We start from the raw sequence: 14,450 nt of genomic DNA, 5'->3' as shown, positions 1-14,450 counted from the left end.
ATGGTTTAGTACATACAAAAATAAATTATAAAAATTAATAATAATAGTTGAAAAAACTAAAATGCATTTCTTCATGTCTTATGTTATTTCAAAAATATATAATAAGAAAAGAAAAAAGGTACATTTGTCATATTCATTCATAAATGTGGAATTTTAAACAATAAGAAAAATATGTAACAGGGTTTATTAAAACAGGGCAATGGTGTTTGTTTGCTAAAATCTTATCCACCTTTGTTACATCGAGCACACATAGCTACATGAGGAACAATTGTGTTTTTACTCAAAATACATCCAGGATTGGGGTTAACAAAATGAGTTGAATTATCCAACCAATATGTCAACACCAACTATAAAGAAGAGCGTTTAGTGAGCTATACATTTAATACCACATTTACAAATAATACTAAGTACTTGAGGCTTGATCAAAATGCTGAACAGTGGTGTTGTCAGTTTGCTGAAAGTTTCGTTGGTAAACATATCATTATCACTTGGTGAAAAGTAACCTTACTGCTATTAGAACAAATGTGCTTTATCTGGTTAATATTTAAGTGAAAGTACATCATATACCCATATGGAGGTACCCCATTGGATGAAATTAAAAAAAAATGCTTTTTATTCATTCATTCATTTTCATTGTATTGAAAAAATTAAAAGTACACATAATACACAACCACAAAGCAAACAGATACATGATGAAAGCAGGAAGAAAATGGCGACTCAGAGCAGGACCAGGATGAAGGCCAACTGCAGACCTGATGCAGATTAAAGGTACGGTAGGGTGTAACCACAGCTTTGTGTGGTGTAAGTAAAGTTGAGAACAGTGTTGTTCTAAATGAACGTGATGGTGAATGACAGTTGAACCTGGGTAAGAGATCTTGATACTTGATGTGAATTGGTGGAATTGAAGATGAGTTGGGACTGTTGCTAAATCGGCACAGCTGAAGATGCATTGGAACTGGTTTGAATCAATGGAGTCTGTGAATAAAATTTAGATTTAAAAAAGTCAGTGAGCAGTTAACATTTCAGATTATTTGGCATATAACACTAAAATTAGTGTAATAATGTAACAGGACAAAATTATGCTGGTTTCCTCTTCTGAGAGTCATGAATAAAATTTAAAAGTTGCAATGAGCCGAAAGTCATTCATTCAGATAGTTTTGAAAAAACCTAGGTTTGTCTTCTGAACCTAAACGGAGTCCAACAGATGTACTGTAAAGTCAATATTTTGTAACTGGAATGTAAATCTATCAACCAAACTTGCCTTCAGTCAACAGTCCAAGATGATGGTTGTGATGAAGTGATACGTCCAATATTCTGTGCAATCGAACTCTTCTTTCTTGATTTTATAGAAACTGGAAATGTCTGCTGGTTATGGAGTTGAGAATAATGGAATGTTGTTGTAACAAAGATGACGTTGTCATCAAAACAGCATAGAAGATTTGGTGTATCTGTAGAAAATGAGATTCTGATTAGAAAATTGTTTTAAGTAAAGCCTACTATATACATCTATGTTACATATATTTGTAACACAAACATATGTTATACATTGGACATGTTAATATAATAAAAGTCATGGCCAAAAAGATAAAATATATTTTCACCTGTTTATTACGATTTGAAGTGTTGGGATAAGGATGCCAATGAACCAACAGATTTTGAAAATATTTTTTTGAGTTCACATTTGTCCTTTTGTTTTTCTCCTTCCTTTATATGTTGATGTTACTGTTCTGCTTTAAGACTACATACACATTCATGATATGTAGATAGACATTACATATACATTTTGAAGAATAAAATAAATAAAACAAATTAATAAATATAATATTTCAATGAATGAATGAATGAAAAAGACACAAATAAAAATAAAATAATAATGAACAAAAACATAAAAGAATACAATGAAAAGTAGCACAATGTTTGAGTAGTATATAAATTTGGTAAAGGTTATTAAATAAATTACCTTATTATATTAGGTTAAAAAAATTAAATATTCAGATAGGAAAATATAAATCTACATTTAGATTTACAGACTCTAACAACTAGTAATCATAGAAACAAAATAATCCCAATGCTGCCTTCACATGCTATTGGAAATGTGCTGCTTATGCTGCCTTTTCACTGCACATGTTTAACAAAAAAGTAGTATGTAATATGGTCATTTAATTGCAGTACAGGAAAATACTTAACTTCTGGTCAGCGGATTGTAAGCCTATGCAGTAAAATTACTGAAGATAATATAGGCTACATCCAAAGATCGTTTGATCATATGATCATTTGATTGGAGTACAGGGAAATACATTTCTTATGGTTGGTTGATCGTATGCAGTATAGTTGCTTATGTGCAGTTTTTGTAAATACATCCAACAATCTGATCGGATCCACATATTCACATATGCAGTTAGTCATCACACATAGCCCATATGTGATGTTTTATAATGAATGACTTTTGTTCTATCTGTTGTGGTTTGTTATGTGCAGTGAAAAGATTTTAAATCGCTATGCACATTTTGTGTCTTTTAAACAAGTAAGTTTTAAATGCAGAGTTTTTCTAGGTGCATCAGCAGCACATTACCATAAGAATATGTCAAGTTTTCAGAATGATACGCTTAGTAAAGCTGAAGACACAGATGATCACAGCTTAAATAAATCTACTAGCAGAGTTATTGTCAGGTTTACATCTTTGTTTTCACAGCAAAAGAAACTCATGGTTACTTAGCAACAACAGACACATGATATCAAAGGAACTGGCAGCATACTGGGGAACAGTTAATGGATGCTCTGCTCAAGCTGTCTAAATGATCTCATCTGAGATAGAGTGCATGTCATTTTTCATCTACTGAAACTTTAACAGTTAGGCATGTTTCATTGTTTAGTTGTCCAGTAATATTGGCATCTCAATGAAGGGAAGGATGGTTATGATGATTAGCTATTTCTTTAGAAAATATTCTTATACTTTGTAGTTTCAGATAAATTGACTAAAAATATTTTCTTAAAAAGAATAATACAAAAATATATAACTAAATAAGAAAATAAATAAATTAAATTCATACTCACAATAATTCGATAGCATGTGAAGGCAGCAAAAACTCCCACAGGGGCCGTCCATATTTTAAGCCCTACCCCTGTATCCCCCTCCCCCCCATACTGTTGGACGATTTCTTTATTCTAAAAATTTCAGTGCAATACATCTATAATGTAATTAAATATGCATCACTGTTAACTTTATCCAAGTTCATTCTTTTCAGACCTTTATATTATCTTCATTAACTTCATTAGTGGCATAAATATGTACAGTGTATCAGCACAATGAACTGTTTCACTTTGTTTAATTATAGTAACCTTTTCTTTAAGTATTTCTTCACCTTTTTTGTTTAGCTTTATGTGATTTCATAAATTTGTGTCCCTCTGGCACATTAAAATAGCCATTTTAGCACAATGCAGTCATGGTAGCTAAAGTATGTGGGCATTATGTCAATCTTTATTTTATTCAACTCAACATCTTTTATGTAAACATGATCAATCAATGTGCCACTCTCAGTTGTTGCACTGTAAACTATTTGTCTGAAGCCAAACTGCTGCATGACATCATGAATAGTTGATTTTTTGAGAAGGTTTTCATTGAAATCTCCAAGAATGATTTTGCCTCCTTGTAAACTGTTGATTTCATTGATGAAGTTAATCAAGTTCTCTCTAAACAACAGTAAATTATATGATGGAGGTCTGTACACGACTGCAACAGTTGTGTTTAAATGTTCAACCCTGCACATTAGACATTCAATGTTAATACATGGTAAATCAAGTACAGTAACTTCTACATTCTCTCTGTGATATACACCCACACCACCATGATTTTCCTCTTTTAGTTTAGCAAAAACATCTTGGCTTGTGTCATATGCATCACTTCGTGCTTTGTCATGAAAATAGTATCCAGCAAGTCTGATATCATTATCATAATAGTTTGGTTTTAGCCATGTCTCTGTCACACAAATCATATCTGCTTGAAAATATCTACTGTCATGTCGAATGTCTGAGATATGTGGAATAAGCCCTTGCACATTGTGTAATATCATTTGAAATGTTGAACTTACTGTTGTTTCACATGGAAGAATGAACGGTGGCATACTCTGCAAAGCTTGTACAATGTTATCTTTTGCAAAAATAACTTTCTCCTGAAAATCTTCTATTATCAGTCCATCAGGAGAAGTCACACGACTCAATGCAACATAAGCTTGTCCTGGAGCAAATATCTTCTTCATTGACACAACAGCTTTATTCACTGTGAGACCTTGTACTTTGTGAACTGTACATGCATAAGCAAGTTTCAGGGAATACTGTATTCTGATGCCCCCAGCGCTTGTGACTTTTTCTTCTGCAGGTTCAATTGGTGTACATTTCTCCAATCCAGGTTTTAAACATGGGTTTTTACTTCTGGCTTCTTTACCAATTCTTTCATCATCAAAATCAATATACATTTTGGCTGGAAATGTTTCATCATCATCATAACAGAATTCTTTAATTGTCCCAAAAACTCCATTCACAAGCCCATCAGAAACATTAATGTTCTTCAGCAGCATTACTCGAGCATCAACAGCTAACTCAAGAGATTTCTCTAAAGAACTGTTATGAATTCTGACATGAAACCCATCTTTTCTTTCCATTCGGCCAGTTTTAACATTTTTCTCAAAGTCTTTGGCATTTATAGTTACTGTGTCAGAACACAATTTACACAACATCTTTATATTATGTTCATCAACTTCTCTGTTAGTAGCGTAAATGTGGAGAGCTGTGCTTTCATCTCCATCACCAGTTTCACATTGTTTAAGCATAGCAACATCTTGTTCAAGCATTGGTTCACCTTTTTTATGTACTCTCAAACGATTTAATAATTCTGCAAACCTTTTGTCCTTTTGTCTCATAATCTCTTTAAGTTCAACGAAACTGAAGTTGGTTTCCCAAAGATTCACACTGTTTATTGGTTCAGTGTAAAGTGGTTTTCCTTTAACAGGTGACAGCTGATAAAAATCTCCGACTGCAATGACACAGACTTTTCCAAATGCAGAATAATCACCTGTTTGTTTGATTTGTCTCAATCTTCCATGAATATATGCAAGGAGTTTATGATCAACCATTGAAATTTCATCTATTATCAAAATTTGCAGTTTTCCAAATTTGGCTCTCAATGAATTAATTTTTTCATCTCCAAGCGGTTGATATGGCAGTGATGCATTTGTTCCGATAGAGAAAGTGCTGTGGATTGTAGCAGCGTTTATATTATAAGCAGCAACACCAGTGGGCGCTGTTAACAGCACGTGTGTCTCATCTGGATTCTCTGACAGCTTTGAAAGGATGCGACTGCTTTCATACTGGATTGCTTTAATCAGTACAGACTTTCCCACGCCTCCTGGACCAGATATGAACAAGTGAAATGGATCTGGGGACTCACCTTGTACTTTTGCTAAACACCATTGACGTACTTTATAAAAGATTTGTGACTGTTTTTCATTCAATGATCGTAGTAATGCCATAGCATCTTGTTTTGTCATAGCAGAAGGATTGTTTTCTATTTTGGAAACACCTTCGTTTGGTAATAGATCAGGTATGACATCATCATCTTTTTCTGTTTCTATTTGTTGTTTATTCTCAAGACATTCTAAACGCTCAAGTTCAGCTTCTGGACAGATTTCAGCCCAAGCATCTTCCATTGGTCCATGTTTATCTAGATCATCTTGAGCTCTCTGTATTGTGTCTGCTTCTTTTTCAAATTTTGCCATGTTTGTGTCCACAATCATTTTCACTGACTCAAGCTCATCATTAATGTTTACATATCCAGTCTCATAAAAATCCTTATGGGAGGTAAAAGTTGGTGGTTTCAGTTGGCTTTGAGAAAAATGAGGCAAAAATAATTCCAAAATACTTTGAAAATAATTTTCTGGATTTTTAGTGGGTGAAAAACGTGCGTATCGTACAACAGCAAAGCCTGTGCGAGTTCTTTTTCTCACAAATCCCATGTCATTTTCCAGTGTTACTCTGTCTGAACATGAGGTTTCAGATTTACTCAAAACTCTGTATTCTGAAGCAAAAGTTGCTAAACACATTCCAGTAAATTGATTTGTGTTTGGTCGAGCTCTGTATCTGTCTGTGATGCTTTTCATCCATATCTCATCACTGTCGTTTTCTGCACATTCAGCTTTTTTCTGCATTACGTTTAATGGTAAACTCATTTTCACTGTATTAGGACCAGTTGGAATGAAAACCACTTTCCTTGATGCTTCTTTTAATCTCATGTTTGTCAACCGATAAATACTCTCTTGAGCTGAAACCTCTCGATTATGTAAAAACACACTTCCAAGTTTTCTTAAAGCTTGTTTCGCATCCATATTACCTTGACTGTGTGCTTCTTTCTGAGCGTTAGCCAGCAGCAATCCCATTTCTCTCTCAGCTTTGGAAATGTAGGAAATTATATAAACAACACAAGAGTAAGCATCAACAACAAACTGTATGTCCATATTTGCATTCCAGCAGCGTAACAGATCTGGATTATACTGATTCACCCACACGTCACTTGGCTTTCTCTTCAACAGAACACTTGTTTTCTTCGTCAGTTTGTTGTACGCTGCTTCAAATATTTCTTGATTTATACCAAGATACGCAAACATAGAGTCAACTGAGTCAAATACAGCATCACTATTCAACAAACATTCTTTTACTTGTTTTAATATAGATTCAGCTACCTCACTTGATATTTCTTTACAGTTGTTTGAATTTTCATGTTTTTTATCATCAGCTCCCTTTTTATCCTTATCAGTATTACTGCTTCTTGTAATGAAAGTATTTTTGCTCGGTGGACGTGGAAAGTTAAATCTACACACAGTTCCTTTCTTTCTACATGTTTTTGAATGTCTTTTGCTGTGTTGTTGGACACTGCTCACAATTTCATACAGTTCATCTTCCTCAGATGGCATTTCACAAGTGACATACTGATCAACAAATGCAACAACATCTTTATCATCATCTTTGTCAACCTGAGGGGCATTTTCAACCCAAAACAGACAGTGTGTATGAGGTGATCCACGCTGCTGAAATTCTACACGATAGAAATAATCAATTACTTTCCCGATTGGTTGAGCTGGTGACATAATCACATCTTTCAGAAAGCAGTGAAATCTATGATCAAACATACGAGCAGCAATTACTGGATTTCGTTTAAGCATTCCACATCTCTCAGACCAGTCCAGTTCATCAATAGGAGTTTCACAGCCCTCTTGTCTCGCAATAGTCTGCATTAGCTCTGGCCAGCGCAAGTCAGCGGATGAAAATGACGCAAAAAACGATGGTAGGCCTTGTTGACGCAAAATTGCGAAAAGGTCTCGTTGGCAGGAGCTCCAGAAACTCGGTGATCCTCTTATTGGCTTTAAGAATTTGTAACCCTGATCAAAATTCAAAATCTTTTGAAGTGATTCTTTGTTTGTCAGCTTCTCTGGAGTAATTTTTGTTTTGTTATCAGTATGATAACCTTTCCTTAAAGCAATTGATACATTTGAAATAACTTGATTCAACTCAGACAAATATTGGCCATAAAATATGTAATCTAGGTTTTGAGCAAAACGTCCGTCTGCGTTTAGGATTCTATTTTTCAAGTATTTACAAATTGTTAGTTTTTCCTGTCTTGACTCATGAAATGTTCCTGTTCCCTTTGGGAATAGAACTGGAAAACATTTGGCCTCATTAGTTTCATCCATTAACATTCTCACTGGATTATTGCCCTCCGCTGGTGCAAGTGACATAATGCCATCAAAATGCTGATCACAAATTTCTTGTCCAATATCCACTGGTTGAAGGCATGTGTCCATATATAATCCATGCTGTTGTCTATCATGAAGTGTCTCATCAGTCATCTCATCATCTTCATTCTCAGTTTTGTTCTCTGTCTCAACACACATGTCCTGACAATTCTCTGAAAGTTGCTCATTATTGTCAATTTCCTCAACAATCTCTTCTTCTGTTTTACTCAGAGGATTAACCCAAGTTTCATTAAAGTCCACATCTGTATACCACTTGTTATTATCCTTTAAGTATGCCAGCGCTGTCTTTATCTTTTCAGTATGTACATATTTATACTCATAATGCCCTTTATATGTTAATTTCCTCTTGAGCTTTACACGAATCATCAAATCATCATTTTCTGATCTTGGTAAAACATTCACAACATCTGTAACATTAGATGGAACACAAGTCACTGGTCCATGAACACCATTCTGTCCTCCACGTGGTAATGCCAGCATTTTCATGAATGGAATGTGCTTTGCTATTAGATGTTCCTCAAGAGAATTTAAGCAGCTCAGTTCAGGAGGAATAGGATCCAGAGCAAGATTATTTGCTACACTTTCAGCAGGCATTTTACATTGAGAAATTTTTCTATCACATGTGTGACAAATCCACAAAGATGCAGCTGAGCTGTTTCTGTAAACACAGTCTTCACAACAGTCTTGATCACACTCATGTACATAATTAAATGTTACACATTTTTCTGCAACATACCTGCATTGTGCTGACTTTTGAAAGTATGTATCTATTTTGCAGTGTTTAACCTGCATTTTAAAGCAACAGCGATGACAAACTGAACAAACATATTCAGGACCTGTAGATATTTTATCTTTAAACTGTTCCATCACAAAGTCAATGTCCTTTTTATTCATCTGTGTCTCACATCTTCTTTCAGTGTTTCTTATTTTGATCCTATTGGCAAAGCCATCATCAATTCTATATTTCTGTATATTATAATCTATAACACTGTTTCTGTGTATTTCATTCTCATGGTATTTTCGGTGGCTAAATTCTTTCACAGCTTGTTTGTGTATTTCATTCTCATGGTATTTTCGGTGGCTAAATTCTTTCACAGCTTGTTTGTGTATTTCATCATTAGCATACTTCTCTGTGCTAAACCTTTTCACAACCTCACGATGCAAATCATCAAATTTATATCTATCTTTACTATATTGTTTGATCTTTTCTTGATGCTGTTCATTTGTCTTGTATTTCTCAGTGCTGAATTTCATCAGTTTATCTTTGTAAGTTTCATCCTCTTGATATCTTTTCTTAGCAGTGATGTTTTTCTTCTGTTGAAAGTCATTTTTGGTGGTGTATTGGAGTTTCTCTCTGTACTGCTTACGTGAGTATGGTGTACGTTTTAATGAATCATCTTCAGATAGAGATTTACAAAAGGAGGCACAGCTACTATTATTGGTTTTCACACATAAAACAACTTCATAATGACAGCTATTGACATGTTTCAGGTAAATTCCATTGCTTTGACAGACATGTCTCTTCGATGAGACATTTGAGGATGAATATTTAAGCCATTTATCATCACTGTATGTAAATATGTCAACACCAATTAAATCGCTAGTAGCCTGAATCTCAAGTTCTGTTGCCCAAACACCGAGATATTTCATCCTTGATGTGGAAATGTAGTCTGCTACAGAACTGTGTCCTTCTCGGAGATACTGTGTGTAGTTTGATTCATTCTGCAGTATGTGTGTGACAACAGCTCGTCTCATTCTTCTATGTTCTGTCTCATCCTGAGATACAGCATAGGTTACTGCTCGGAAAAAACAATTTCCATCTCCTACAATACTTTTAGTTACACAAGGCTCAGCCATTTCATCAGTCACACTTGCATCATTCTGTTCTCTGACAATGTTTACCATGTTCAACTTTAAACAAATACTTTTTTGTTGCTGCACTGTTAATGGACTAAACTGAAAAGTTTCATTGACAGTTTGGGAAATAAATTCAACATCACTTGTATTTTCATTTGTTGACTCCACACAAATTACTTCAGGTGTGTGTTGAACACATGTTTCATTTACAAATAGCTTGTGTGTGCTTGTGACATCAATGAAACCAGGATTGGGGCTAACATCGACTTCCATTTCAATTTTTCCCTCTTGTTTAGCTTCAGCATTCGTCTCGACTACTGGACTGTACACAGAGACAGAAGGCACATCAATCATGTTTGCATTTACCCCAGTTACTTCAAAGGGAGTACCGTCAGCCTCCAGTGATGCTCCAAGCTTCTTAAAATGCGTGCACAGTGATGTCATGTTATGGTGGTAAACCACTACACTCTTACCCTCACATGCTAATGTTCCGTCAGGATTTCGTGAATGTGGATCGATCACTGCATACCAGGAGCCTTGTCTGACTGCTGCACATATGCTTCGCTGGATATTTACCAAACATGCATCAAAATTCTGAAATGCTCGAGCCAGTGCTTTATCTAAAGACATGTAAACATCACGCATATCTTTCTGATATTTATAAACACCAAAGAAACCACTTAAAGTTGTACCATAGTTTATTGCAAAACTACAATCATTCAGTGTGTGTGAGTCTGGCAGCTCCTCGACATACATGTATCCATTAATGTGGTCACTGATCTTACCAGCAGCTTTGATGTCTGAATAAAACTGATCACCATGCAACAACACAGAATTAATATCACTGGTGCTCCACTGAAAAACATTTTTCAATTTAGACATCAGAATTGCAGTTAAACTGTTAACTGCACATTGCTTCCCATAATTCTGGACATAACGAGCATCTCCTTGATGGAAAGAACCTGTGATGTAATGTTTCTGAGGAAACAAATCAAAAACAGCATTCATGTTAGAATTTTCATCACAGTTATTAATAGGCATTTGGACAGTCTTTTCAGTAGGTTTTTCAATAGGCTTTTGAGTAGGTTTTTCAGAAGGTTTTTGAGAAGGTTTTTGAGAAGGTTTTTGAGTAGGTTTTTCAGAAGGTTTTTGAGTAGGTTTTTGAGTAGGTTTTTGAGTAGGTTTTTCAGAAGGTTTTTGAGTAGGCCCATTGTGATACACACAATGTTCAGTTATTTGTGCCATTTTTTTAAGAGGTGGCACAACCTCTGCAGCATCAGCAGCCATCCGGTCCGCCATCCTTTTCTTGGCCATCTTTGATCGCAAGCTCTGCTTCGTACGCGGCATTCTGCACACATAAAAAAAAAAGTGACACATGAGTAAAATACAGTATATCATCAGAAATACAAGATAGATTTTTTTTTCATAGTGCAATGCCTAATATTACAATTTTTGTTTTAGTTTCATTAGATTTTCAGCATAAAGTGACCAGATGTGTCTGTGCTCATGGACATAATATGCATTTCACCTGCAACCTTCTGATGTTGCATTTCTTAATTTTCAAAAATACAATATGTGTATTTTGCACTTATTATGCCAACCTATGCGAGTCATGCATGATGTCAAAATATGTACCTGATTTATGATAATCTTGTGTTTAAAAGATACTTGCAAAAACGTAACTTAACACTTAATTCTAAATCAACATGAAATCACGCAAACATCTAGCATATGCACATCTTTTGTCATTAACCCAATAGACACATCTATATGAAGCACATGTTTTGACATGATGGATGACATGTAGGTTTTACTGATGTGCCAATAACCCTATTCAGACAATAATGTTTCTCATGAAGAGGTTTGCAAAAATAAATCCGCATGGACTGACATAAATTCACAATAGATGTTTGAATTTATAATATTGCATACACACAATTTACATTCAACATGACAATTGACACTTTTTTATAAAAATTACAATGGAATAAAATCATTATTTAAAAATGCTTATTTCAAATATTTTTATATTTATTTTGTCTTGTTTCTGTTCTTATCATCTCCTATTCCATGCATTCTATCCATTGGTGACATTAGCTCTCTCAGTTTGCAAAAGTGCTGCAGGTGCATATGCAATGCAAATCGTATTGTGACATTGATGCTTCCATTTACTACATTTAATGCATCACAATCTAATAACTAAATCTCATGAAAAGCAACTTTATACAATGATTTAAAATGGTCAGAAAGAGGTACAAAATATATTTTGGAATTAACACCTGTTTTAAACTCTGACATGTGGATTTAGACAACAATTTAATTGCCAAACAAACTTAAAAAAAGAGTAGCTATATTGGCTGGGGATTTTTACGTGGTTGGTGGGACAAAAATGCAGACATTCTGTAGTCAGAAAGGAATCGTTCCATAAATGGTGAAAATATCTTAAGTCCCTATTAAAAACAATTACCATCTGAATATGGCTCAAGACATATTTTGTATTTATGCATCCCCAGAAACACAACTTCAGGAGGACACACCTGAAATCATGTGCTTAGCGATGTCACAAAAAACAGACACGTCTGGTTACCTGAATTTAAATGAACCATAAATATGCAAAATCATCATTATGAATAATATTTAAATACAATTCACTTTCGTTTTAAAACAAATCCAACCGATCATGTTTTAACCAATGAACCATAAACTTAAATAGACCAACTAACTCAATAACTGAACTACATACATATGTTTTTATCAAATTTCTTACTTTTTAACATCAACTTATGGTGTAAAAGTAATACCGATTTAATGAAATGAACCTTGACAAACAACACTTTTAATATGAAATGTCTCAATCTTTACTCTAAGTTACATTGGCAAATCTCCCATTGTAATCTTACCATAACGCATAATAAAATTTAACTTAACATATCTTACTGCATTAGTAAACAAGTACTTGCCATAGAAGCATGGACCTAACTAACTACATAAGTGTGCTGTCATGTAATTTCATACTTTCAAACATCACTGGGTGCAAAAGTAATACTGATTCAATGAAAAAACATTGACAAAAGTGCATCTATTATCTCGATTGACCAAATAATTCACTATGAAATATCTATAACAATACAAATACATTGATTAAATCTTACCTCAAATTCGCTTTCACTTTTTTCTGCAACATAAAAAAATATATACTTAACACGAATACTAACATACATGTTTCATAATTACATGTGTTTAAAACATATATGATACAGAACGCATGTCCACGTGCACTCCTGTCTATTCGCACCCAAAACTAATTAATATATGCTATTAATATTCTGTAACAAACAGCTTTATTGTAATAAAGTACAAGAGCGGAATTTATAAGCATAATTGCTAGTTACCATGGTATTGCTCCAGTATATCGTAAGCAGAATAAGTAATAACCAGATCATCCCATTTAACGTGCTCACGGATCATGTTTGTGCGTCGGGGCTACGCCACAGGCAACGCGCCGGTTTTCCTTTATACTTGTGCGTCGTTGTCCGCGTCGACAAGCAATAGCCACTAGGCGTCAGTGTCAACAAGCGTGTTGTTTGTGTAACCAAAACAAGAGCCAAAGAAGAAGCGGCTCGTTGTGTACGCTGTTTGAGAAGCATTAGCGGTTATAGCGGCAGTAAAAATTCACTTTTGCAGCTTGATATGCTAACTACAGCAGAATATGTTGTTTATTTAGATAATTCACACATTAATGCGTATAAATAAAGCCGACGCAATCGCGGGGGTTTTGATCTGAAGGGCGGGGTACAAGCCGACCAATCATAGAGCTTGCGCTCTGCGTAGGGTTTGACGCGATGTTACACAAGGGTACGCGTCTCTGCGTAGGCTACGCCGCAAGACCGACGCAGAAACATGATCCCCGCACAGTTAACAAATGACATTCCAACACGGTGCAGTAGGACATACATTATGATATGATTATTCTGTTTATTAAACATTAAGCTGGTGTATCTGTACTCAATTGCACAATTTATGCTTGTTTTTTATTAACAATTAAAAAAATCTAATGATAAAACATTGTTTTGTTCAGTTTCATGTTGTTTGCAGACGGCCCCTCACTATCAACAAATAAACTATCATCTGTGTAAACGTATACATTCGAATACATTATATATAAGCCAATGTTTATAAAGCTTAAATTATTTTGACATTGTTCGCGTCTAAACATCCGTATAATAACAACATCGAACGTGAACGCAAATTTACGGTTACATGCGTGACGCACTCAATAATTACGATTCCTTCTCAATATCTAACAAAACATGTACTATCAGTATTACAACATAATGTGTAATCGCACATTAGCAGTTTATTTGGTTTTGAAATTAATATACTAGCCAACAATATTACAATACAAAGAGACACACACACACGTGCGTTACCTGTGTAGAAAGAGTCGAAATGGATTTCCTTTCTTCCGGTCAAAAACGGAGAGAAGTCTATTGTAACAAAATATGTGCCCCCTAGTGGCTAAAACATTAAAATGCTGCTAAAGTATATATTAAAGTAAAACTTTTTTATAGAGTATATAAAGACGTTATTAATGCTGTGTAAAAATTAACCTGCTAGTTTGACCATTACAAACACCATTAACTGTAACATGAAAGAATTACAATATTAATGTAAACCAAAAGTGAATGTTATCTGAAAACCGCCTTAACTTTAGGAATAAAATTTAATTTTAAGTTTAAGTTCATGATCAATACAAAAAATACATGGTTTTGAAAGCCACAGATGTTGTAA

The 14,450-nt window shown here is 34.6% G+C and overlaps 1 protein-coding gene across 1 annotated transcript; it reads right to left on the bottom strand.

The window, feature by feature from the left end:
* Nucleotides 1-762: 762 nt before the first annotated feature.
* On the bottom strand, nucleotides 763-14,064 carry LOC130416994 (uncharacterized). Its single transcript, XM_056742341.1, has 5 exons — nucleotides 13,052-14,064; nucleotides 12,812-12,834; nucleotides 10,352-11,007; nucleotides 3,433-9,199; nucleotides 763-790 (listed from the first exon to the last, which is right to left on the bottom strand). Exons 1-5 carry the CDS (start codon nucleotides 13,100-13,102, stop codon nucleotides 763-765), a joined length of 6,525 nt encoding a protein of 2,174 aa, XP_056598319.1. The 5' UTR covers nucleotides 13,103-14,064.
* Nucleotides 14,065-14,450: the final 386 nt, after the last annotated feature.

The sequence above is a fragment of the Triplophysa dalaica genome, unplaced genomic scaffold (assembly GCF_015846415.1).
Source record: "Triplophysa dalaica isolate WHDGS20190420 unplaced genomic scaffold, ASM1584641v1 Contig6, whole genome shotgun sequence".
Taxonomy (NCBI): domain Eukaryota; kingdom Metazoa; phylum Chordata; class Actinopteri; order Cypriniformes; family Nemacheilidae; genus Triplophysa; species Triplophysa dalaica.
This window is presented reverse-complemented; position numbering and strand designations above follow the sequence as displayed.